The 27,996-nt window shown below is 32.4% G+C and overlaps 1 protein-coding gene across 3 annotated transcripts; it reads right to left on the bottom strand.

The window, feature by feature from the left end:
• Su(H) (recombining binding protein suppressor of hairless) lies at positions 1 to 27,538 on the bottom strand. 3 transcript variants are annotated; one of them, XR_011951041.1, is made up of 6 exons: positions 27,462 to 27,538; positions 26,682 to 27,369; positions 20,591 to 21,075; positions 14,050 to 14,438; positions 12,538 to 12,874; positions 1 to 6,198 (listed from the first exon to the last, which is right to left on the bottom strand). XR_011951041.1 is itself a non-coding variant. In XM_072532810.1 (4 exons), the coding sequence occupies exons 1-4, from the start codon at positions 27,040 to 27,042 to the stop codon at positions 12,589 to 12,591; spliced, it is 1,521 nt and encodes a 506-aa protein (XP_072388911.1). In that variant the 5' UTR covers positions 27,043 to 27,491; the 3' UTR covers positions 11,712 to 12,588. The 3 variants fall into 3 exon arrangements, 1 of the variants encoding a protein (XP_072388911.1); XR_011951040.1 differs by having other exon boundaries at positions 26,682 to 27,491; XM_072532810.1 differs by lacking the exon at positions 1 to 6,198 and having other exon boundaries at positions 11,712 to 12,874; positions 26,682 to 27,491.
• Between the last annotated feature and the right edge of the window lie 458 nt (positions 27,539 to 27,996).

The following is a 27,996-nucleotide window of genomic DNA, read 5'->3' as shown; positions in this document are numbered from 1 at the left end:
TGTTTTTATTTGTCTACAAAAGTAGCATTACGTTGCAGTTATAATTGTTAACTACCCTGAAAATTATTTGTATGTACACATTATTATTTTATTTCTCGTTGTTTATAATTGCACTTAAAATTAAAAAATACAATATAAATCAAATGGATAAAAAAATACAGAATAATAAACTGGACTCCAATTTAACTTTGGTTTAAAGATAATAATAATAAGATATATGAGAATCATTTACAAATACTTTGTTTATAAGCTAATAATAGATTTGTCTTTATTATATCACATAAAAAATATACAAAATCAGATAGATTTCTAAAAAATATGTGCAAACTCAGTAATATAGGCTCTTTTTTACTTCAACCGAATTATAAGAGGTGAGTCAAAAAATCAAGTCTTATTTATACATATTTTATTTAAATTTCTATATGTTCAAGGCTCTCTAATAACATAAATATAGTGATGACAATGTTAGATTGTCAAATCATGTAGAGAAGCTACTAGAAATCTTGCAAAAACTTAAAATTATCAAGATGTTCAAATAACATTAAGTCAAACGGCAAGAATAAAATCGAAGGCTCCCTAACGGAGGAAATAAGTATTCAGAAGGGTGTATGTCATGGATGTGTTCTCTCGCCAGTGCTATTCAATTTATACTCACTTCCATTTTATTTAAAATAATAAGAAATAAAAAGAGATTATAAAGGAAAAGGTACGGAAAAAAGCGTTTGCTAGAATTAAAGGTGTCATAAAAAATGGGGACTATAAAAACAAATTAAACTACTATAAACTAGTATGGAAGGATCAAAGCAACGTAAGTTATTTTTAGAATTTTCTTCTATCATTTTCTATGTTACTTTCCATGATATTTGTTGTTTTGTTTTTTGTCGAATACATTTTTCCCTATCTTCCTTTATTCTGGTTTCAATACTCTTAGTTTTCTTTTATTTTGCTATTCTAGTATTTTTCTAATTATCTAATTAACATCATGAAATAATCTAATTTCACAATTTAATGTTCCAAGGATTCTAAAAATTAGGAATTTTAAGGAATATTTCAAATAAATTGTCGAATCTTAAAACATAATATATATTATCGTGAAAGTTTACATTTGTTTTAGCAGCATGTATCAATTATTAGATAATATTATTATTAGCAATCCTTGTAACTGATCATGATTCATTCATAAATAATTTTAAATTGAAACTTAAATGCACGTAATCAGTGATTGTTTTGACTCACCTACTTACTAAAAGTATAGTCTACAACAGTGTAAAACGCATTAGAAAATCACAAACACACACATTTGAAGTTATTGTAATAATTACCGCATTTCAAAAAAATTTAATTGTCTCACTAAAAACGGAAGTTTTGAATGTCATTAAGTCTACGAATTGATGCAATTTATTTTAGAAAAGAATAGTTGAAGGTTCATTCATTGAACCTGAACGCTAAACATGAGAAAATTTAAATGGTTATTATTATGTAATATTTACACATTTATTATGTGAACAAAGAAATATACTATTTTCGCATAGTAACACAGAAGCATGGTTATTTAAAATTTAGCAGTTCGGCCAAAGGACGCTAAGTGGTTTAAGGCTGAAATCCTCATTATACTCTATTAGCTGAACTCAGTCCCAACCCAGACTTGGACTGGATCATAAATCCTTAGAAGGGATTAGAATTGAGGAGGATGAATAGAGAATATAGATTCAATTATAAGAAGAAAGTACACAAACGTTGTAGGTCCATTGTTAGTTATTTCCAAGTTACCTACAGAGCAAAAAAGTAAAAGAGAAAATATCGCTATGATCATCATCATCATCATTCTGGATTTACAACCCTGCGTAGGGCCTAGCCTCCTCAAGAATTTCTCTCCAGTCGACCCTATCCATCGCCTTCTTCCGTCAAGCACGTATTCCCATATTTCTCATGTCTTCATTGATGTTATCAAGGAACCTTGTTCTGGGTCTTCCTCTTCTTCTCTGACCAATGGGTCTATGAAGGAGCGTTTTTCTAGCTAGGTCATTTTGTTCCATCCACATTACATGCCCTATCCACCTCAGACGTCCTATCTTAATGTTTTACGATATCAGGTTCCTGGTATATTCTATGAAATTCGAAGTTGTATCCTCTTCTCCACACTCCATTGTCATTCAAGATAGATTTGCTTTAGTACTTTTCTTTCGAAACACCCTAACATATTTTCATTACTTTTTGCTAGAGTCTGAACTGAACCATATGTTAGGACTGGGCGTATTATTGTTTTGTACAGTTTTATTTTTGTATTTCTCGATATAATTGTGGAATTAATAAGGCGATTGAGCCCAAAATAGCATCTGTTGGCCGTGCGGTTTATCTCTGCGGTAGTATTATTTTCAGTGGTAAGGATCGCTTCCAGGTATACAAATTCGTTCACTGCTTCGATGACGTCGTTTTCTATAACAAGTGGTCGTATGATTTGTGGTTGCGTGCTTATTTTCATATACTTCGTTTTGTTGGTGTTTATTATTAAACCCATTTTTGTAGCTGATTCTTTTAATGCTACATACGTCTCTCGTATAGCGTTTTCCGTTCTCCCAGCAAAATTGATATCATCAGCATAGGCCAGAATTTGCACTGATTTATTATATATTGAACCAGTGGTTGTGATTTTTCCAGAGCCAGATTGAACAGTATACAGGAGAGAGGGATTCCCTGGCGCAGCCCATTATTTGTTTTAAACAGTTCCCCCTGAATTCGTACTCTACATTCAACTTTTTCAAGAGTTATGTTTATTAAATTTACCAACTGATTTGATATTCCTAGCTGTTTCATTGCTTTGAACATTTCTCTTCTATTCACAGAGTCATAGGCTGCTTTGTAGTCTATAAATATGTGATGAGTATCAATGACATATTCCAGTGTTTTTTCCAAAATTTGTTTCAGGGTTGCAATCTGATGAATTGTAGATTTACCACCTCTGAAACCAGCCTGGTAATTTACTACTATCCGTTCTACATATGGTGCCATACGGTGACGTATTACTGTGGAACATATTTTATACGCTGCATTTAGAAGCGTAATTCCTCTGTGGTTAGAGCATTCAAAGATATCTCCTTTTTTGTGTATGGTGCAAAGTATTCGAATATTCCAATCATTGAGGATGGATTTCGGTGTCCACATTTCTTTTATAAGTTGCTGTAATTCTTCTACAAGCCATTTCATCTGTTTAAACAATTTTTCGAGAGATATTGTCATCTTATTTCGTTGTGTTGCAAGTGTAACTGCAGATGAAACAGAGCAATGACCTTAAGAAGCATGCTGGAACAAGATGAATGACAAAAACACTGGATAGAAACCAGTCTAGGAAGAGGTAGCCTATATTCAAAATAGATGGAATAAGGCATTATAGATAAATAGATAGAGACAGCACGACTTAACAATTTTTTCTTAAACGACATCAATTTAAAATCAATATAAACACAGCCACCTGTATGTTGTCATTTCAATAGGTCTCTACCGTAGAGGTCTATAAATGAAGATATTTCGTCTCTTGGTAAGTTTTTAGCGGTCTTCAATCTTAACATAACCATAGAACACCTTTCAAAATTTAACTCGAGTTTCAATATTAACTTGCATCCATCTATGATTTTGTTTTTGTGTTTTGAGTATGTTAGTTGAAGTTTCATGATAACTTATGTATGTGATTATATGATTCGTTCTGTTTGACGGGATTTATAGTCCCATCAAAGTTATTATCATCATCAATGGTACAACAGCTCTAGTGGAGCTTCGAACTACGCTAGTCTGTTTCGGCAGTCGTTCCTGTCCATTATCAATTTATCGCTCCAATTTTTCTCGAGGCTTCATTTTATGTGTACACCTCAGTCTCGGCATGCCCTTAATTTTATTTTAAACAGGCACTGAAAATAGGGATTCTCTGGAACATAAGTTTTCATTCGCCTTTGATAGGTGTCCTTCTTCTTCTTTGTGTGCCGTGCTTGTATTCAAGCGTTGGCTATCGTCATATTGACAAGCTGATGAAATGATTCTCGGTCGGCAGCTAGATGAAACAGTTCCTCGACCGTTCGACCTGTCCATTGTCTAATGTTACGCAGCCAGGACAGTTGTTTTCTTCCGACCCAACGTTTTCCTTCGATTTTGCCCTGAATGATTAACCGGAGTAAGCGATATTTAGGTCCTCTCATTATATGACCGAAGTATTGGACCTTTCTCATTTTGATGATGTTGATCAATGCTCGCTCTTTGTGCACGGTCTCTAGCACGCGTTCGTTAGATATGTGTGCTGTCCACGGGATTCTGAGCATGCGAATTTGTTAAGATTTTTTATTTTTGTTGTCCAGGTTTCACACCCATAGAACAAAGTGGACCAGACGTAGCACTTCAATACTCTTAGACGTGTGGTCAATGACAGACTTCTATTGCATAATGCCTGCATAGGTGTTGCCTGCATATTGCATAGGTGTCCTGCTCTTCTTAATCTACCAATTTTTATTAAGGATATTACATCTCTGGTATCTGCTATTTTTTACAGCTACACCTAAGTAGTAAATGATATTTAAAAACGACGGCATTTACCTAATAAAAATCAATTTACTTTGACTATATGAGCAAATGATTCAAAGTTGAAGAGGCATAAAGAACTTGATAATCAACTGACAATAGTGGATCTGATTACGAAAATCAATGTGAAACAGAGTGCCAAACACCTGGAAATAACATCAGAGGCAAGAATGGTTATATTTGATGATTTGAACCACCAAGTCGTGCCCGTATACTGAAAACTGTTATATTCTTGTAACGGAGCCAAAAGATAAGGCTAAGAATGTTACAACTCAATTAGAAGCATGGAAATTATTTTACAGTTGCATATAGTAATACGGATTATTTTATATACTTCTTGTTTATTACAATTCATCATATATAAAATATTCAGTGAAAAAATGCAACAATATAGTTTTAGATCCAACTTGGTACTTGATATCCAAGAAAGAATGGTAAAAAAAAATAAAAATGCATGTGCAATGTGCTTCAAAGCAAATTATAGTGCTTGAATTCGTAGACTTATTTCAACAATAAAAATTCTTAAGCATCTAGTCAAAACATACTAGAATCCAAAATTTAAATACTTTCAATTATTCCTTTCATAAAGAGATTCCAAGACTGGAAATAAAATTTCCAAGTTTAAATTTGGAACGCTAAACAGTAGAAATAAAAATAAACTTGTTAAAAATTAAGACGTTAACAAAACTTTTCCGTATCACTTTCAAACATTCTTAAATTATTAACGCTTTCGTGATAATGGATTGCTTTCAATTTTGACACGTCATCCAAAGCATTTTTAATAAAATTTTAAACAATTAATTTGATTTTAATAGTCGGCAACTTATAAGTTATTTGAAAAATTACAGTTTTACTGTTCCTAGTGACGGTGCAGACTTGTTTATGACGAATCTAGGAACGTCATGACGTCACTAGGTACAGAGAGCTAGAACAATCGATTAGAGAGAGAGTTTGACACAAGTTACCAAAAAGTGCTCCAGTTCAAAAATCTCTAATAGTACAGTCGTCAGAGAGTTGACCCCTAAAAATCATACGAACAAGCTGAATTTTGCCAAGAATATTAATTTTGGGGCCCCAAAAAAGATTACCACTTTTACCACCGGGCTTCCTTTTAAAACCCCCCTTGTAGGGGGGTAAAAAAAATCGATTTACCAAGAATCTGTACGTCGTAGAAAAAAATGTTTCAAATAAAAAATGTAGCTGAGATAATTTTAAACAAAAATGTTTATTAGCACTTTTTGTGTAGAATGAACCGTTCTCTCAAAAAAAAACGCTTGAAGCGACCGTCGATTTTGAATGTGAATGAAAATTTGTATCAGCTCGACGTTAAAAATTCGATATCTTTTAATCCAAGTGTCTTATCATAAGGGGGAAGCCCGGGAGTAAAAGAAGTAAACCTTTTTGTATCTTTTTTTGGGGTCCCAAATTTAATATTCTCCGCAAAATTCAGCTTGTATGATTTTTAGAGGTTCAGTGGCATTTTCGTCTCTGACGACTGGAGTATAAAAATTCGTTTAAATCCAATTCCATTAAATCACGGACATTTCACTAACAGAAAATTAATATGAAATAAATATTTTTATATATGTCATACCACAACGAAAGGAGCATAGTGTTGCAATTTCGTTTCCCAGTCTAGAACAAAAGTATTATTATAATATAAATCGCATTTTAATTGTCAAAATATAAACACGCAAGCTCGAAATTATTAGAAATAAAAACTATAATAAATGTAAAATTACTCATCTTAGATACATTTCTGAATAAAGTTGTTTTAGACATAAATTCACATACCAGAATGTTATTGATATTATATAAAATAACACTTGCAATATGGTTTTATAATCTGTCTTTCTTATATGCATATACAGTGTGACTATTTAGATTAGAAACATCTCTATAAAATTTGAAGTTACTAACCGTTTTTAATCAATTTTTGAAGCCAAGCTTCTATACTGGAGTCGTATTAATTTTTCTCTGCAGTAAAATGCTAAGGCGATCTTCATGAAATAGTTAAAAGAGTCCATTTACTCGACGACTAACATCCTTTATACAACATGTAAACTTTTTCAATTTTATTAAAATATAATATAACTATCTATCTATATTAACTAACAGCAGTTTTATGTACTTTAGAATGGACAAAAAATTGTTAAAATAAATAAAAAAACTTTGTAAATCGATGATTGTAAAAAAATCGTAAAATAAAAAAGTTTACTTTTTATCTCGATAATGGCCCTTATTTTTTTAATTGGTAATTTAGAATGTTTTATACAACTTCTCCTCTATATAAACATAAAAAAAACGAAACCCCTTAAATAAGGAACTTAAATATATAGAAAACTTCAACAGAGAGAAAGAATTCAGAGAATTCTATAAGAAAGTTAACATTAACAGAAAAGAATTTAAAGCACCCATAAGTCAATGCAAAGGTCAAAATGGCGACCTATTATCAACAAGGAAAGATGTACTGAATAGATGGGTGGAATACTTTAACCAGGCACTTAATACAGAGGAAAAAGAAGAAAATTTAGAAGACAAAAGAGATAACGTAAGAGAAACAAACGAAAGGGAAGAGGAACCACCAACGATTCTTGAAGTTAAAGATGCAGTTAAAAGCAAAGTCTGTGGACCAGTCTTTTCAGACTAGCTTTATCTTGGGCTATCAATATTGCATCGTCTGCGTAACAGAGTATTTTTACTTCTTCGTTTCCCATTCTGTATCTTCTTTCCTTATTCCGCTGCCTATTTCTATAGGTTCTGAACTTGTCCATCTATTTCTGACTTCCATTTTGTTGTTTTGGTAGATGTTTTCAATGTTTTTATGATATTTATGGAAACTTCTCTATTATACAGAATATTTTATTGTGTTTTATAATTTTATTGATTAATGCTGTTAATTTTCTGTCACTGCTAATCTACAATATTTCAGTAATTCGTTTGGTATTCCGTCTTTACCTGCTGCTTTTCTGTTATTCATCTTTTCAGGTATTTTACGAACTCCCTGTATATTTATATTGAGTTCTTCAATTGTGGTAATTTTTGATATTTCCGGTTCTAGCGTAATTTCTTATTCCTCTGCATATAGCTATTTTAGGTAGCCAATGCATGTACCCTTTTCTTGTGTTTTGGTTCTATTAGTTCCATTACCTCCGTTTTTTGACCTTTTATAAAGCGCCATATTTCCTTTTGCAGACCATAAAAATCATGTTGAACTTCTGTAGAAAAGCGTTCCTAGCGATCATTTTTTATTTTTCTTATAAGTGCATGTGTTTCGTTTCTTATTATTTTGTAATTATGGTATGCCTCTTGTGTTGTGGTTGACATGTATTTCAGGTAAACTTTTTAAAGTTATACTTCTATACGCGCGATCGACGTTGGAAATTTGTACGAGAGTGAATCGGCAAAATCATTACATATGTAAGATATAGGTAAGAGAGGGACAGAAGATATATTTTCTCTCTCTTTCTCTCTCGAGAATAAAAATGTTCCTTTTTTAATATTTATTAATATTAATATTATTTTTTTATTAATATTATCATGGTAAATTAAACATATGCGTAAGTAAGTTATGTATATTCTCATTTTTAAATACTTATGAATATTTCATTTTAATTTGTATTGTATTATTATATTGAATTATGTATGTTACAGTGTATTATATTGTATTTTTATATTAATAACAAAATAAACAATGAATTTTACTGCAGAGTATATGTAAAAAAATTTTTTTGCATTCAACTCCTTTCATACATATATGAAAATAAAAATATACATTTTCATCAAAATATTGATTCAATCCTTCATTTACTATACTCCTATTACAGGTCAAATGTTGTTTATATATAGCAAACGATGCACCATATACCTATATACCTAATTATGTTTCTCTTTATGCTCTCTCTTACCTATAGCATTACATATGTAATGATTGTGCAGATTGACTACCATATAAATTTGTAACGGCGAACGCGTGTATAGAAGTATAACTTCTACCGGCAGTCTCACTGGATTGCCACATCTGTTTTTTAAACATTTTTTTATGCAGTGGTGGATTTTTAATTAAAATTATTTAAAAAATAACAATTTTCATGGTTATCTGTTGAGACAGGGTATTCTTTGGTGACTCGTAGCTTAGTAAGTTTTAAAATTCTAAGTTGTCATAACTTTATTGACTGTATAACTAACGTTATTATTAAATATTTTTGTCATAGATATTTGAAGCCACTGTAAATCCACTGTAGGAATTTTGTTTCCGGTGTAGAAAAATTGCTAATAAAAATTCTCCATTTTGTAAACGTATCGTGGTATGCACTGGAAATTTGAATTAATATTTTAAAGTATATCCCAACGTAGACCTTTCCTTACATTATATTTTAAAATAAAAATTGGTTAAAATCGGTTATTAACTTATAAGCAATAACATATACATATAACATATAACAAAATGTCATCTGTGTATATTATGATAAGTTACCTCCATTTTTCAACCTGTTACATGCTGAAGCAAAAAGCTTCTGAAGGTGACAGCCTATCACCGAAAATTACACATTTAGAATAAAGTTCTACACCAAACTGGCTTATACCATCTCTAGCATGCATAAGTACACAGAGATCATTGTTATTGCAAGTGCCCAGTCCATATTCACGGTCTATGAAATTAAAAGGGAAAGTATTATAAATTTAAAAGGCTGGTGGCGTAAGTATTATAAGTCTGGATGTGCGTCGACCGAGACACAGAAGTTAACAAGGGACCAACGAATTTCGTTCTCAATTTCCAAATTGCATCATTTTGTCTATAGCGTTGGTACTCTTGGCATTATTCGAGCTAGTGAATACATTAATATATATATATATATATATATATATATATATATATATATATATATATATATATATAAACTAAGGAACACTCAGAGTGGTGGGTTTTTCGGTCAAAGTGGAGAAATAAAAGACAAAGAAGGTGGCTACTTCATCTATTTATTGAAGACGTTTCGCTTCTTAATCAAGAAGCATCATCAGTTCATCTAAAAAGAACAATATGAAAAACCAAACATCCATGGAAAAATTATTATAAGTGGGTTACCTTAAAAAGATATGTAGCAGTCAAAGATATAAAATGTGTAAAGAAGCTTATGATCTCACTTACAGTTCACTGCTGAACTTGAGGAACCCACCACAAATAGTATTCCCTTCTTAGACATGCGTGTCATTAGAATGGGAGACAACACCTTAACCACAAGTTGGTATAGGAAACCAATGGCCTCTAATAGGTTTCTCAACTACCATTCTTGTCATCACTACAAATATAAATTAAACCTCATTAAAGCTTTAAGCTGTAGGCTAAATAGACTGACACATCCGGTTAATCGAAGGGAATCCCTCCAATTACTTAAAAATATTCTAATTGAGAATTCATATCCATCTTCCCTAATTAATAAATAACTTTATGCACAGAGTTATGGTTCCTCTTTAAATGACATGCCCAATGGTGACCAACTTAGAATAATATCAAATAATTCAATTAATAACACTGTTCTGCCTAATACTGTACTTGGGACTCCAATCACCCATTACTCATCTCTACCTTATTTTCCTCAAGTTACTGAAAAACTTATTAAACTGTACAAACAAAAAAATTGTAACTAATAAACTTCCCTACACCTAAACTCCTAATAATAAATTGTCCCTTCTGGAACAAGTAAATGTCATCTATCACATACCTTGTGCTGAGTGTGACTCATGCTACATCGGTCAGACAGAGAGATCACTGAGAGGGCGTCTTACGACACACCGCAGTGATATCAACTTATCTAAGCATACTTGTGCTCTTGCCCAGCATGCTATTAATACTAAACACAAAGTGGACTTATGAAGTTAAGATTCTTGGCAATGAACGCAATCTCGTTAAAAGACAGTTTTTGGAAATGTGTTCAATTCTTAAACACCCTAACGCTCTTAATAAGAGAATGGACATTAGTAACTTGAGCCAAATTTATCATGCATTAATATTGCAGAATTAGGTTTAATATGTTGCTTACTTTAAAAATTGTCCCCTAAGGTGTATGTTCTATCATATTTTCATATTAAATAATTTCAAATAAAATAAAATAGTTTCTTACTTTACTTACTTAGATTTATTCAACTTACATTTTATTGATTATTTTGTCAATGTTACTTTTACATATTTAAATAATTGTTTCTGCTCAAATAATTTAATGAAATTTTATAATAAAATAGATTCATAGAATCTATATTATTCTCAGTCAATGTTACTTTTACATATTTAAATAATTGTTTCTGTTCAAATAATTTAATTAAATTTTATAATAAAATAGATTCATAGAATCTATATTATTCTCAGTTCCAAATGTATGAACCTTCGACTGATGCATTAACTTTTTAAAATATGCCTTGCTGTTCTGTCATATTTTGATCTCAAGGCCACTGTCTTTTCTCGTTCGGCGTAGTACCTAAATTCTGGTAGCATTTCACCGACAGCGACTGAGAAGCTTAAGAGTGGTAGCTTTATTATATAATTTTTTTTTAAATATCTATAATTCAATTTTAATAATGTTACCTAAAGTTAAAATCAAATTTAAATAATAATATACTGTTGGAAATGCATCATATGATCTTTTTGGTTCTCTGTAAATTAATGTTTTTTACTTCTTAAGTTTTTTCACATATTTTTTATATACATGTACCATTACCACATGTCTTTTGCTGTGCTAAGTTGAGTTAATTTGTAAACTGTATTCAGTTCCAATTAATTGTCTGTACAACATAATATTTAATGTCCATTATCATAAGCTTCTTTACACATTTTATATCTTTGACTGCTACATATCTTTTTAAGGTAACCCACTTATAATAACTTTTCCATGGATGTTTGGTTTTTCATATTGTTCTTTTTAGATGAACTGATGATGCTTCTTGATTAAGAAGCGAAACGTCTTCAATAAATAGATGAAGTAGCCACCTTCTTTGTCTTTTATTTCTCCACTTTGACTGAAAAACCAACCACTCTTCGAGTGTTCCTTAGTTTATATTGGATTGACGGTCGTACTCCTTTTCTCGATATATATATATATATATATATATATATATATATATATATATATATATATATATATATATATATATATATATATATATATATATACTGTTCGTATTTTATTGTCATACCGAAAAAGTTACCAAAAATAATGTTCCTTTGATCTTCATTCACTTTTTCAAAACATTTGAAACACCTAAAAAATGTATTTTACAAACTCAAAAATATTATATTTTTATTGTCTTACTTGCACTGAGGTCCTATTTGCTTTGCGTACATGGCCTTACGTCTTTTAGTAGCAGGCTCTCTATCCTTAGCGTTTTCAGCACTGGTGGTTAGTTGATCGTTGTTCATAATCATATTAAAATATAAACGTTTTCTTCCAATACACAGACAACTTTTTAAAAGCAGCAACAAGAACAAACAATAGAAATACTATGAATTTTATAGCTTATGGTAAACGTCGATGTGCAAAATGACAACTGACAATTTAGTGCAGAAACAACCTTAGTCCGGGGACTAAGGTAGTTTCAGAAATATATGAATATTATTTTAAATCGATATAAAATCAACTATGCTTACGGGACTTAGGTGTAATCTGTATTAAATTGTATGTAACCGACTAAAAAAATACATGTTGGTATTATAAACTCAAAATCGCCAAAATGTGTCTTAGGTTGTTTCTGAAATAAGTTTAGAGTAATTTTAAGATTATTCTCACTTATGTAACAGCTTTCTAGAAAATTAAAAAAAGGCTATAAACTACCTTTTCAATTATGCATAAAACTTTCTCAATGTACCCATTATCTTTCTGGATATCGTTTATAGAGAATTGCTTAAACCAAAAATTGTATATAGTATAAGTAATTTCACATTATAATTCTTATTTCCGAAGCCTTCGAATTGCTTTCACTCACCATTTCCATTTATTGCTACAATTTTTCGAGCTAAAGGAAGTTCGTGTTTGACTAATGCATTCCATGCGAATTCCAAGCATTTTCTGTAATGGCCGCTTGGGACTGCGCCTGCGCAGCCCCTTGACTCCTTTGCGCCTGCCTCATTATTTCATCTGCAGAAGAACAATGCGGTCTAGGTCCAGGTTCTGGTGTATACGTGAATGTCAGTCCAGTGGCGTAGATAATACCGTCGTTTCTGACCAGTGAAACAGGTACTTGTGTCGGCTGCCGTACCCACAGCCATTCTCCTCGGAATTGTGATATGTCCGGTACGACGCAGAGCATGCTTTCTTGGCATCTGAAATAAAAAATACTTATATAAATTGTAATACTGAAAACGCATCAAAAGCCAAAACATAAAATTTTCTGTCATTCTGGTTTATTTGTACAAAGAATGACTTTTTGAAGTTTTCTTTTAAGATGTCCAGAAATGAAAGCTGGACTCCAATTTACAGAGAAAGTTGCTCTAAGCTAACAAGGAGAAGACCAACCTTCACATTGGAAAACCTCGATAAAAACTCTACAACGCCGCAATAAAAATTTCATATGAAAAGTATGAGAATTTAAGGACCTTATTATATTATATACCGCCTTGTCATCACCATTTTTATATTGATTTGCCTCATGAAGATAAAAAAGGAAAGAAAGCAAGAAAACAGCTAATCCAACCCAGTTAGATATTACCACCGACTTCTGACGTAGATGTAAATATACTACAAACTCAGGCATTAGAAATCGGATATAGACAACGACATTCCAGACCTGTTGGAGTAAGATTATGATGATTAATTAATTAATGTTCATGTTATTATGTTGATTATCTAAGATATAAATTAGTTTGCTATTTTCACTAATAAAACATTGCGAAATACCAAGTTTTATAAATTTATTTGCAGGCAAAACGGTACAAGTGCACAAAAAAACAAAAACAGGCAATTTTTGAAAAAGTGTCTTATGCTAACAAAATTTATGACAGTGCAACATATAAGTTGCTGAAGAAACGAAGAATGCAATACCTCTCTGGATTTTACAATTACACAAAAGCTTTAACATTGAATAACTCTATTTCTAGTTTTTGTCACTTGTGCCCTTTGGCTTCTAACCCCTTCAATTGTTGTACCTATATTTTGTATATGCTGCATATTGCTGATAGAACTAAAGGCTATCCCAAAGATCGAGTTTGAGAAGTGGTTCAAGGACTAATATTAAAGAAGACAACATTAATGTAGACGAATAAATAATTATTTTTTTAAAAACAAGAAAATTCCGAGTATTTTTTGAACACACCTCATATACGAATATAAATAGATGAGATTTTTTCATTTTATATTTTCAAAATGCGAAGACACTTTTATATTATAAATTTTGTTCATTTTATGTCCAAATGTATTGTACTGTAACCGAACACTTTGATTCACACTGAATGCACAACAAATCAAAATATCTTAAAGCACTTAAAAAATATATTCTTACCTATACATAGTCTCAGCTTCAACATCTCCAAACCAAACTTGCAGCGAAGGGGAAAAATTATCACCAGTAAGTTCGAGCATAGCGACATCCCCTCCGCCATTTAAATGTAAACTGTGTACTATCGGCACTGGTGTAACAGGAGATCGTACTGGGCCCATTCCCTCATAAAACTGATATTCTGCTTTATCTGTGGATATGATGGTCCAGCAAGCTCCATCGTTGATCATTTCCTTATTTGATTCCTTGGGGCAAGGTGTGGCTTGAAACTGAATGATTCGTTCTTGGGATAGACAGAGGTACATTCGTTCTGTATCCTTCATATAGAATGCACATTTATGAAGTTGGGATACTGGATCATCCGCTTCTAATAAAGCTTGTTGTTTATCGACCTGTAAGAATACATGAAGATGAATATACATCGCAAAGGTGAAATAACTTAAAACTAAAGAGTGGACAAGATATGCCAAGACCAGATGGCATACTAAATGAACTCTTAAAATACGAAGGGGAAACAACAATTGAAAATAAAGAGGTACTTCTTCACGGAATTTTAAACAGCAACCATATACCAGACCGATAGAAGATAAGCATTTCAATACCAATACAAAAAAAGAAATAGTAGCAATGTCAACAAGCTACCGTGCCATCACTTTTCAACATAGCCTTAACCTTCATCAGACTGACTGGGTCTGTTTTGAAACCAAAGCACAATTTTTGGCTGTTACTTCACAGATCTTAATTTTTAATCGGCGATCTTCCATCTATCTATGGTTTATATATTTTATTAATAAAAATGATGTTAAGAATATTTAGGGTTAGATTAAATTTAAACTTCAGTTTTATAACTCCGGTCAACCTTTTATGTCATATACAATGCATTCTAAATTCTAATTAAGTTGTAATAATGCGGGAATCCCATAGATTTTATGAATTAGTACAGATTGTGAGTGTCCTATTGGTTATGTAAGGGTTTTACAAGTTTAAATGGGGATTGGCCGATAACCATATTCTCTCATTGTATTAATTCCTACAAACTAAGGCTACTAAAATATCCTGAATGGAAAAAGCACAATATGAGTAAACGTAAAATGGATATTTTGGCACTAGGTAAGGAACTTAAAAAGGAATATGTTTTCAGGTGTTATAATAATCAGTACATCAAAAAGAATAAAAAGCGTCATATGGCAGACGTATTACCAAAATTTTAGATTACTGAGCCCAGGGAAGAACAAAAAAAATAAAAGGCGGCGTTTTCTTTTATGTTGTAGAGGCAAAAAAACAGAAAAACAAGTAAAATATGCGTAAAATGTAATAATTGTGTGTGTCTAGAAAATCGCGAAATCGAAATCGAACGCGAAATCCTAGAGAAATAGTATGTAGTTATTATTTAGTCTGTTAGTATTAATCAGTAGAATGTATTTGGTAGTAATGTGTATGCTTTAGACTAATAAATGTTCAATACTATAAAAATAATGTGTTATTGTTACAGTTTTTTTTTTTTTTTTTCGTATAGGCATAGTTCAGCCATTATAAGAATGGGGTCCGTTTAGACCCCAGTCCGTCTTTTGTGTACCTAATATTTTGAGTGTCGTCTCCGGTGTAATTAATAAACGTATGAAAAACTGATTGCAACTTGGTGCAAGTTTCCATGTTTATTAATTTGTCCAACTATTGCGCAATATGGTGTAATATTGCGTAGTTGGCCGGTACGCTCTTATTGTGGCATTATCTTGAAGAGACAATGCCATTGTGGTTTTATTAGGTGGTGGAAATAAAACACATTCTTTCTAAGAAGAAAAAAACTCAGCTTCAGAGTCTTAGAAAGAAACAGAGCCCTTCGAGCAAAGTGCTCTAGGGAGCTACCCTACACGGGTAAAACATACACTATACACTGTACTGACTTGACTCTACTTGAGATCCGAAAATGTCCCATATTTAAAGATTAATTACCTTTTATATGAAACTTTTTCATTTCTCGACCAATTAAATTTAATTATTTGTTCCAGAAGGAAGGGCGATGCACATCGAGATGCGTGATTGGTGGCATCTGATGACATGAGGTCCGTCCAATGAAGATAAAGTGCTAAAATACAAGGCTTTCAACAAAATAAGTCAACAGATGCTATCATAGCTATACATAGGCAGACAAATTTGATGAAAAAGCATTGCAATATAAAAAACTTGCTTTCAATTGTCCTTGATTATGTTAGATGATGTTAAAATTACTAAAAGAAAAAACCAACTCAACAGAATGGTAAAGATAATAAAGTCAAAAATGAACTAACATCCGAAGTAGATATCAACTCAGAATCCGACAGGAAAATATCTTAAGCCCACTACTCCTTAATTTAATAATGAACAAAATTATACAAGGTACTAACATCGAAGGACAAGAATATGAGCTAGGTAGAAAACATATATAAAAAAAACTCTTTATTGTACACACGACGCAATTCTGATATTAGATAACGAAGATAATTTACAGCGATTGATAAAAACATTAAAAGCGGCGAAAAAATACAGTATAAAAATGTCAACATCGATGACCAAATTCCTAATGGCGTCAAGGAAGACTAAGGTCCTCTCACTTTTATATCCTTGTCGACTTCTTTTCAACTTAATCTCGGTCTGCCCTTCTTTCGTCTTCCCTGCGATGTCCGGTTTAATACTTTTTTTGGGATTCTACTGTCATCAATTCTTTGTACGTGCGCTTACCATCTTAGTAGGTTGATTCTGATGTTCTCTGTTATCCTACGTTTAACGCCCATATATTCTTGAATTCTCTCATTTCTTACTCTGTCTAATCTTGATTTATCGATCGCTCTCCTCCAATAATCCATTTCTGTTGCTTCCAAAGTCTTTATGGTTCTCTCTTTCAGTGGCCATATTTCACTTCCATATGTAACAATGCTTTTGACAATGCTGTTATAGATTCTGTATTTATTTCCTCTCGAAATTGTTTTATCCCACAGTATGTTATTCAATTGCCAAATGGCTTGTGTTCCCTGGTTATTTCTGCATTTAATCACTTAATCCAAATTGCCGTCATTGGTTATGGGTATGCCTAGATATTTATAGATTTCACAGTGATTTATTCGTTGGTGTTACTCTTCCAAAATTAGATTTTGTTTTTTATTTCAAATCTTTAGTAAAAGGTATATAATAAAATACCCAAACGGGCTATATCACAAATACATTACAGAACGTTTTCGGAATGTAAATTCCATCATCAGTGTAACAAAGTATACATGCTATGAGCCACTAAAATATATGGGTGAAAATCCTTTAAATGTTATTAATTTATAGATATGTTACATTATATGTTATTATAAATTAGCATGTTTAAGTTACCGATGGAATTGGTAACATGGCAACGTATGGCTCTACATCGGTTACATGGTCCTGAGACACCGATGTTCAAAGAGGCACCGATCTCAGAATTAGATAAACTTCAGAGGCTCCGTTGGGCTGGTCATGTGGTAAGAATGGAGACCAAAAGATTGCCGAAAAGAGCCCTAGATAGTAAAATGTAGGGCGCAAGACCAAAAGGAGGGCCACATAAAAGGTGAGAAAATGAAGTGGCACGGGACGCGCAAAATTTTCTAAACGTAAGAAACTTGAGAAGATAGGCGCGGGACCGCCAAGTTTGGAGAAGGACAAGGCTAGATATGGGCTGCTGCCATTGAAGATATATAATGTTATAAGCGTTTAAGATGGCACGCAAAAAATTTTAGTTGCAGTTTTTTTTTTTTTTATATAAAAATGCGGGCACGTCATTCAAGATTTACGACGTCAAAACCCCACAGCGTTACCAAAACATCAGAATAGTTAGTAAGTGAGGAATTTTTAAAATGTTAACTATTTGTCAAACTATTATATTAACAGTAAATAAACTTAGTTTTAAGACTACTGCAACACACTAAAATACATAAGAAAACATTTTAATACAAAATTATATATTCTAAATTTTAAACTTACCACTTTTAGAGCATTATTAATAAAAACTTCCCGCCATTATTTCTTGTTCAAAATAATCTATCTTATATGAAAGCTTATCGGCTTTCTACAGACTATTTACTTTTTTGGCATAGCACAATCACAATACACAGAGTTTAACATTGATATGTATCATATTTTTGTCGATTTTAAAGCGGCATATGACAGTGTCTTAAGACCAAGTCTTTACAACGCTATGAATGAGTTGGGAATTCCAAAAAAACTCATATGTTTGATAAAAGTGACAATGGCGAAGATGCTATCAGCAGTTAAAATTCAAAACGACTCGTCAACCCCATTTCAAATACATAGGGGGTTAAGGCAGGGAGATGCGCTGGCGTGTCAGCTTTTTAATGTCGCCTTAGAAAAAGTTGTACGAGACGCTAATTTAGATAGCAGGGGAACAATATTTAATAGACCAGTCCAAATTCTAGCATATGCAGACGACGTGGACATTATAACAAGAACTAGGGCGAGAACTGCGGAAATCCTAACCGAGCTAGTAGCAGCAGCAGAACGAATGGGGTTACAGATAAATCAAAATAAAACCAAATTCATGGCGACTAACACAAACACAAGAGCTGGAAATGTTGACACAAATTTAATCATCAATGACCAAAACTTCGAAGCAGTCAAAGAGTTCATATATCTAGGGACATCGGTTAACCCCAATAATAACACATCTGAGGAAATAAAAAGGCGAATAATAATTGCAAACAGGTGTTAGCATGGTCTATCAAAGTACTTAGCTAACAAACGTCTGTCTCAAAAAACTCGTATAAGGCTGTATAGAACACTGATAGTCCCCGTTCTCACATATGGATCAGAGGCATGGACGCTAACGAAAACAGATGAATCCGCTCTATCCATTTTTGAAAGAAAGGTGCTACGCAAGATATTCGGAGCGGTCTGTGAGAACGGAGTATGGAGGCGTAGATATAACTTTGAACTGCAGAATATCTACAAGCATACGTTTGGTGGTAAAGATATTACCACTATAATTAAGCGAAACCGCCTGCAGTGGGCAGGACATGTAGCCCGGGCCCCTGAGTCAAACATGATAAAAAAGATTCTAACAGCGCAACCCGTAGGAATGAGAAGACGGGGTAGACCAAAGCTAAGGTGGATGGACGGGGTAACACAAGATGCCGAGAAGATCGGAGTCGGCAACTGGAAAATGCAAGCGAGGGACAGAATAGAATGGCGTAGAAAGCTTGAGAAGGTCGAGGCCCTCTAAGGGCTGTAGCACCAAGATGATGATGAATCACAAAACACAACAATAATTAGTTTTTAACGTTATTAATCTAAATTCAATATGTATTTATAAATACAATTTATTAATATATAATATATTCTGATCAAATTGTGTAAGAAATCAAAACATAAACAAATTTCTTACTCTAAAAAAGCGGAAGCACTTTAAACAATTATGCTACACGCTGAACTGTCAATAAAATTTGAACTATTACCGTATCAGTTGAGTACAATTGTCTAATTTATTGAATTAAATTTATTATTTTGTGGAATATTAGACTTAAAGAGTTATTTCATAAAATTTATATTATTAATAATAACAAATGTTTTTGGTTATTTAATCAATATAATTCTGAAATTCCCAATATAATGATAATTACATGTTTCTGATTATTATACCATGTTAACGCCTATGAAAGATCGAGCAGTTCCGTATGGGTTTCGTATTATTAGCTGTGTTAGGAAAATTTGAACTCTGAAGGTTGACGTTCTGGAAATTTTAAATATAAGTGACGTCACTTTATATAAATTGTGACGTGCACGCATTTTTATATGAAAAATACTATATATCTCCATTTTTCATATCATCATCATGACACCCTATTCATCTGATCTATCATCCGATTTTTATTATTTTTTTACTGAAGAACTCTGTGTAGAGTTGTCTCTCCCATCGGACGCGTCTTCAAGTGTCGGATATAGAGTACACCGATTATATCGGCAGAGTGGGTGAGAAACAAAATACCACCTCTGAACTAGACCTGAGAAATCAGACTAGGCCCGAAAATGTCGATAAAAAAAATTCTGGTCCTTCAAGTTTGTGAACGAACTTCTTTGAACAAAGGGTCAACACCTCGTCTTCGGGTTGTAATGTGCTGATTTCAAATATTTTAACAATATATAGTAGAGTGTATGGATTCCGTTGTAGAGATAGTAGCTTTTGTCTGAAACGGTAGTATTTTGTCCGAATAGTTTGGACTTCCCACACCACCAACTTAGAAGTTCTACACCGAATGAGCAGAGAACGTAAAAAAAAGAAAAAAAAACTGCATATCTCCTACATGTTAAGAGAAACAACAGTAAGATTAAGGACAAACGTGGGCCAGGATGAATAAAATACTTCTGGCTTAAAATCATACGAGATTGGCAGGCTTGGGTTCGAACGATTTGCTGAAAAAGATAAAAAACAAAGAAGAATTCGCCAAAAATGGTTGCAGATCTTCGACAGGAGAACGCACTTGGAGAAGATAGTAGTAATATTAGTTACAATACTTACAAAAATTTAACTTACTTTTCTGATAATGAGCCTTGGTAAAGCCATACCCGTAACAGAACACACTAATTTGACAGTTGAACCATAATGTATATAACCATCCCTGACCTGAAATTCTTCACTCTCCGACTCGTTATCGTCTAAAAGATGTATCGTGAATGCTCCCCACTGCGTTGAACTTGCATGAAAATGTCCATTTTCTACATGTAGATATCGCGTAGAAACAGTCTGAGATCGTAACCTATTAAATAAAGCCACTTTCGTACCACTAGCTATACACAGATCGGCGTTTTTTAAACTTTGTTTTTTCTTAGAAGGTTTTGATATCACTTTAATTCGTTTACTATGGAACACTCCAATATCATGTCCCGAACCATAGAACATTTTCACTGATAACATAAAATGTTTACGTTTATCAGAGTCTGAAATATATAAAGTCTTTGCGGCACAGTATTGCTTGCCATTATTGAGGTCTAGTTGTTGCATATCTTGATCCGAATTTCCTGTGAAAACAAAAACCGAAATAAGTAAATACATACAAATATGATGTTAAACTATATATTCTTTACCAAGGAAATCGCGTGCATGGATACGAATGATGTATCGCATCCCCTTAAAATTACTACCAATTTAAAAATCGATTCAATTTGATGTTTTTTTTATGTTAAGTTGCACTTTGGTTGAATCTATTAACAGCCTACAAACTGAATTTAACATTATAATCAAGGTTAAAGCGTGAAAAATGATTGACTATAATCTGGATATGGATTAGTGAAAAGTCTAAAGGTAACTAGAGAATAGACGTAACGAATACTAGAAAAGGGAATATTCTTTTCATTTTCAAGCATTCGTTTCAAATAGCTATTACCAATTTATTCTTTTACAAAAATTATTCACAATTTGATTAATATAACTACTTTTTGATTAACTACATAAGTATTTTACTAAATGATTAAAAAAACGCAAAAGATCTCAGAAACTTGTAATGAACAAAAAAGAAAAGTAGATAATCAGATTTTAGCAATACACCATTACGATGGAAGGGATAACGTATAGGGCGTTAAGTGCGACAAATTTAAGGGGGTGATTCTGCGACAGTTTTCTATATAAACGCATGTCAGGCGTGTTAAAACTTTTCTTACAAACTGACGATTTATGTATTGCTCTGAAATCGGCTGAGAAACGCAAATAAAATTTGGTGGGTTCTAAGAGGTAGTAATTGCGCCTCTTTTGGCATACAATTAAGAATTTTATATTAATCAATGACGCGCATACGGGTAATGCTCTGATTTTTTTGGTAATGGTAAAGTTAGCATAGTCATAGCTATATCTCGGCAAGGAAAAGGGATACAGGGCCCATCTTGGGCGGTATATTTTATTGCTAATTAATTGCTGTTGATTGGTATATTAACCATCATCCCCTAGCTTAAAACACACCCCGAAAGGGGGTGTGTTTTCCTTGCGATCTGCAAGGAATTGATTGCCAATTTATTGCCGAAGCTTTACCTCAAGAAACAATTTATTGTTGCAACAGTTTTCGAGAAACAATGATTATGCTAATTTTACGGTAAATCTAGCACAGCCGTCACTATATCTCGGCAATGAATAAGGCTACAGAGCCCACCTTGGTAGCATACTTTATTGCTAATTACTTAATTTTTATGAGCCCCTTCCCATATCAGTTGGCGCACCTATGGAATTTGCAGTTAAGTCGATTTCCATAAACAAATTATAATCTGCATGTTTTTAAGTTCCCATATTAATTAATATGGCATTTTTATTAATATTTATTAAAAACATTACTCTTATGTTTTTTTATTTATTTTTAACAATAAAAAAAAATTTCACTTAACCCTGGCTATGCATTTACTTATGTCAACATACATTGATTTTTTCATAATTACGTTAAATTCAGAGATAGCTTTGGAAAAATGACATCAAAAGAATAATATTGTCAGTTAAGTAATGTCAAATGTATTTTGTAGTATTGTAAAGCTTTTTGCCGTTTGTGGATTGTACATTGTACAATGGGTCGAGATAAAGGTATCGATGAGAAAATTTGTTCAATCGAATATGATGCATTGTCGCGCAACAGTGTAAGAAATATAGTCAGAAGATACAAAACTACAGGTTCGGTCGTCACAAAACCTAGAAATGTACGAAAAAGTAAAATAACCGAAGCAGATCGAAGGGCATTAAGACGTATTATAGTGAAAAATCGACGAGCAAATTATATGGAGTTAAGCGTTTTATGGAGTGACGTTATTGGAAGACACGTTTCTAGATCAACCTCACCGAGAGGCTCATAAATTAGCGTAATTACAAAGTAAGTTTTATAGTTGAAAAAATTAGTACGAATTTCACCTGCCTAAAGGTGTAGGAAAGTTACATTTTATCGATGGGATTGTACATCGGACAAATGACCATGAACACAGACAAATATTTGGATATTTTAGAAGAATCTCTTTTACTGATTATGGAACACCATTTAACATCAGAGGAAGATTTTGTCTTCCAACAGGACAGCGCAGGTTGTCATAACTCAAAAAATAGTTTAAAATGGATTGAAGAGCATGGCACACCACTTCTGGAATGGGTTTCTAACAGTCCTGACTTGTCTCCGACAGAGACTTTGTGGCGCGAAATGAAAAAAGCTTTGAGAAAACATCCTGCCAGATCCTTCAACGAATTGAAGGAAAAATTGCAAGAAATATGGGAGTCGTTTACATTAGAATTTTGCCAGAACTTTGTAAAAACTATGCCTCGGAAAAATTGTGGATGTCATTAAAAATAAAGGGGAGGTAACTCAGTGGTAAACATTCACATTTTTTTTTTTGTTAATATTACATAGTCTATGCGTTTTTTTTTAATTTATTATTAGGTAGTCTGTTCGATGCATTAAAAGTTTTAAAATTTGCGCTGTGCTTTTATTTTTGTTCCCTAAAATTTAATTTTCTTATCAATCTAACGTTGGGCCAACTGATATACGAAGGTGCTCTTATTTATTAATACATTGACCAATACCCCAAAAACTACCCCATCATCCCCTAACGGAAAAAACGAGATATCGAAAAAAAAAACGTTGAAACGAAAAAAGTGAACTTAACTGCTAATGTATTGCTAAAGTTTTACGCCAAGAAACAATTTATTGCTGCAACAGTTTCCAAGAAACAATGATTATGCTAACTTTATGAATGAAAAGGCTACAGAGCCCATCTTGGCTGCATATTTTATTGCAAATTAATTTCTGTTGATTTGTATATTGAACAATCCACAAAATCTACCCCATGATCCCCTAGCGCAAAAGTCATACTTAGAAAAATCGAGATATTGGTCAAAAACGATGAAACTAGAAAAGAGGACCGCAAGGAATTAATTGTTAATTTATTGTCGAAGTTTACAGTAAACCTAGCATAGCCATAGCTATATCTAGGCAATGAAAAGGGTTACAGGGCATATTTTGGCGGCATATTTTATTACTAATTAATTGCTGTTGATTGTTATATTACTCAAAAGCTACGCCCATCATCTCCTCCCTCAAAACACACCCCCTGAAAACCGAGATATCAGCCAAAAAGCGAATCGCCAAGAATTTATTGCTAATTTATTGCCTTATTTACGCCAAGAAACAATTTATTGCTGTAACAATTTCCGAGAAACGATGATTATGCTGTAATGATAAAGTTACAGCAAAAAGTTAAATAATGAACTTTTTATGCAATACATTCCCATACGATGGTTAATATACACCAAAAACTATACAGCTCTTCCTTGACTTGCCACTGATATGCCTACAAAATTTCATTAAATTTTATTCAGACAAATAAGCCTTACTCTACGTCAGCAGTTGCTTATTCATTAAATTCGCTATATATATATATATATATATATATATATATATATATATATATATATATATATATATATATATAAAATTAATATTAAATATAGACTTTTTTAAGATTTTTAGTCAGTAAATAATTTAAAAATTTTAAAAAGATATATAAAATGAAATAATCTAATAACTAAGTTCAAGCACCAGCTAAAAATTTACCAGGTATGTATATTCAGTGTTAGTGCAAGAGAAACAACATGTAGTGGTTACATTAAAGACAAGGATTTTGCAATAAAATTATTTTGAAAAACACATCAGGATCTTGCACATGGATATTTAAACTTTACTTTAAGTACTTTGTAACTTCAAAAATGATTTTTTACTTTGAAAATGGTTGAGAAACTCCATTTTTCCAAAAATGGAGTTTCAGAGCTTTGAAAATGGCTGATTTTGTGTTTTTCAAAAAATTTAATTTTTGAAATTTGTGTGAAAAAATTGTTTAGCAAAATCTGGACCAAGGTGGCTCGTGGTTTCTTGAGGATTTAATATTAGGGACTAATTTTTAATAAGCTTGTGCAAAGAAACTGAGTCTGAATATTTTGTTTTTAACTTTTAATTGGCTACTACTCGCCACAACTTGATCATGTCTAGATATGACAAATAACCTGAACTGTGGGTATGGATTTTAAGAAATTTATAAATAAATCAGAAAGCTGTATTTTGTTTAATATTTTTATCCATTTCTCCCACCAATCACTATGTTTCTCACGACAGTATTCAACGCAGCTAATCCATGTTTTGTCAAAACTTGGATATTATATTAGGCTGTAGTCATGTCACAGTAGTGCCAAACTCAGCTATTTGTATACTTCAGCGCCCTCCTCACTAGCATACTGAAATATTATCCATTATCCATGTTATGATGGTATGCTAGCCAGCTTTTTTCCTTAGCAAAATAAAATAAAAGATGCCGCCAAGATGAGCTCTATAGCCTTATTCATTGATATGATATAGCTATGACTATATCTAGTCAATATAATAGTTTCATGGCATAAAACTTCGTCAATACATTAGCAATTAATTCCTTGCAGTTCTATATCTGCTATCAACTCTATCGTCTATTAAATGAATGTGAAGTGCATATAGGGACACTCTAATAGCGGTTAGATGTATAATTTTTGGACATACTCAGAAGTCATATTAGCTGGTAATGTGAGGAATACTTCATTGATTATTAAATGTACAGAGATAACATTTTTTGGTCTATAACATTTTTGAAATATGTTACTCATTATAGAGTATGTTATTTGGATTAGAGAAAAAAAAGAGTGTAAAGACTAAACATGAAGAGTATAAAGATGCTCTATTGATAGTGGGATGTATATGATGTATATATAATGCAAAATGAACAAATTAAGAATTAATCTATATACTAGAAAAATAGATGCAGGAAACTGACATAGGTTGGCAATGGATAGGGCTGGCTGACGAAACAGACTTGGGAAATTTGAGGCTCTACTACTAAAGGGTTGTAACACCAGATATTATGATGAAACATTTATCTAAGCTCATCTAGCAGTACTAGATACTATTATAAAAAGAGGATGTCCCAATAAAAAAAATGCCATACAAGTAACATTTATGTACACATAGCATGAGAGAAAAAAGGATAAAGAATTAAAGGAAAAGTACATTTTTTATTAGAGGACAAATATAAGACAAATAAAAAAAATTATTCAACACAAAATAAACATTACTTTCAAAAATGAACAATATAATTTATTATAAAAAATAAATAAATGGCAAAGATAATAAAACGATGAGTATTCCAATATAACCAACAAGATTATAAAATAATTAGAAACAAAAGTAAAAAAAAGTAAAGAGCCAAAAATATATTATATTGGTTACTCAAAAAATTCAACTCTAAGAGATAGTGCAGAGTTGAATCCAAATCCAAGTTATCCTAGAAATCCAAGTTATCGTATAACTTAGAAGACCAAATGGAAAATAAACTAGCAAGTAGCAGATGAATGAAAGAATTAGGAAAACTGGTAAAATATAATTTCAGAACAAATTTTGGAATCAATGTTATTAAACAAAACCATCCATTTAATCCATTCAAACAAATAATTGTTGTGAATGACTCAGATAGATAATAATTCACTTTGAAAAATTTGATATGTGTCCTAAAATATATTTGTAAAAGAAGTTTAATAGCTTAATTTAAAGTAATAAAAAAGTGTTTTCAGAATAAAAATAACATTTTTATACCTATTCCTATAAAGGCACACAGCTGTGAGGCCTGCTCAGATTCTCCCTCTCGAAGCATTTGTTCTTGCCTCAGTCTCCAACCTTCCCCAAACAAATAAATACAAGGTGGTGGACAGAAGAACCTCTTCTCGTTACCATATGACTTTTGGGCAACTTTTGCGTGTAAAATAACAATCACCATGTCAGATCTTTCCCTTAGGTACCTCTCCATGGCCTCTCTTGTGAGTCTTCTGTCTTCTCCACGATATCCTCCTGGTACGACAGCCCCAGCAAACCTAGAATACATAGCCCCATGCTGAGGTGGAGGTGTAGGAGGCGACTGGGCATGATTTATACCCGGTAAGCCGTACTGATGAGGCATTTTCACTCTACACTACTAAATAAAAACACCATTAGTTAACCTCACAAAGTATACACTTCATATTTGGTTTATAAATTCGGTGTCCATTTGAATTGTTATGAAGGCAATGTAAACAAACAATAAACACACTATCCGTAACCACTGTATACTCCTCTACGACTACCGCTGTAATGTAATATTTCATACGTGAGAACAAAACGCTGCCGTTCAACTGTTGTGAGATTCTCTCCCCTCTTTTTGTTCTTACATGCTATTTCACCTCATTCCATTTGAAAAACACCTGTTCACAACTCGAATTTTCCGACAGTCTGACCAACTTTTCAACATCTAAAAATTAAAATATATATGCAATGTTAATGCAATCACATGCAATTTTAAAATTGTTGATCCTTAAAGTTATTTTGTCAGATGCATATTACCTATCGTAATAAATTCCAAACTCCAAATTGCAGTGATTATTGTTTGAAAACCAGTATATTAAATTGTTTAATTTGACAGTAATGAATTGACATGAAGTTCTATTACAGTGATATACGGGGGGCGTACTGCATTAATGATATTAAATTCGGCACTCTTATCTTGTGTAGTTCTCTGTCTTACATATCAAAAAAATAAAATATAGGGGTAGGTACTTAATAGTAATTTTAGCATAGGTTCTTTCTGTGATTAAGTTAATTTTGATAATAAATGGTTTATTACTACAAACTCAAATTACTTTAAACATTTACATCATATACCCTGAGCTCCTTACACTATAAATACCTCGATGGCATGTTTGGGTTGGTGGGCCAGCTCTAGTAATTCGTCCCAAGAGTAATAAATTTCATCAAGCTTTGGTTGGTCATTTACGAACTTGCATGGTAATAATGAGTATTTCCTCATTGTTTTTTATCTTAGTTATGTGATAATAGTCCATTCTTGCAATTCACAAGTATGTGTTGTATCACATTCGAT

Source organism: Diabrotica undecimpunctata, chromosome 5 (genome assembly GCF_040954645.1).
Source record: "Diabrotica undecimpunctata isolate CICGRU chromosome 5, icDiaUnde3, whole genome shotgun sequence".
Lineage (NCBI taxonomy): Eukaryota > Metazoa > Arthropoda > Insecta > Coleoptera > Chrysomelidae > Diabrotica > Diabrotica undecimpunctata.
The sequence above is the reverse complement of the archived record's forward strand: the minus strand, read 5'-3'. Positions and strand labels throughout refer to the sequence as shown.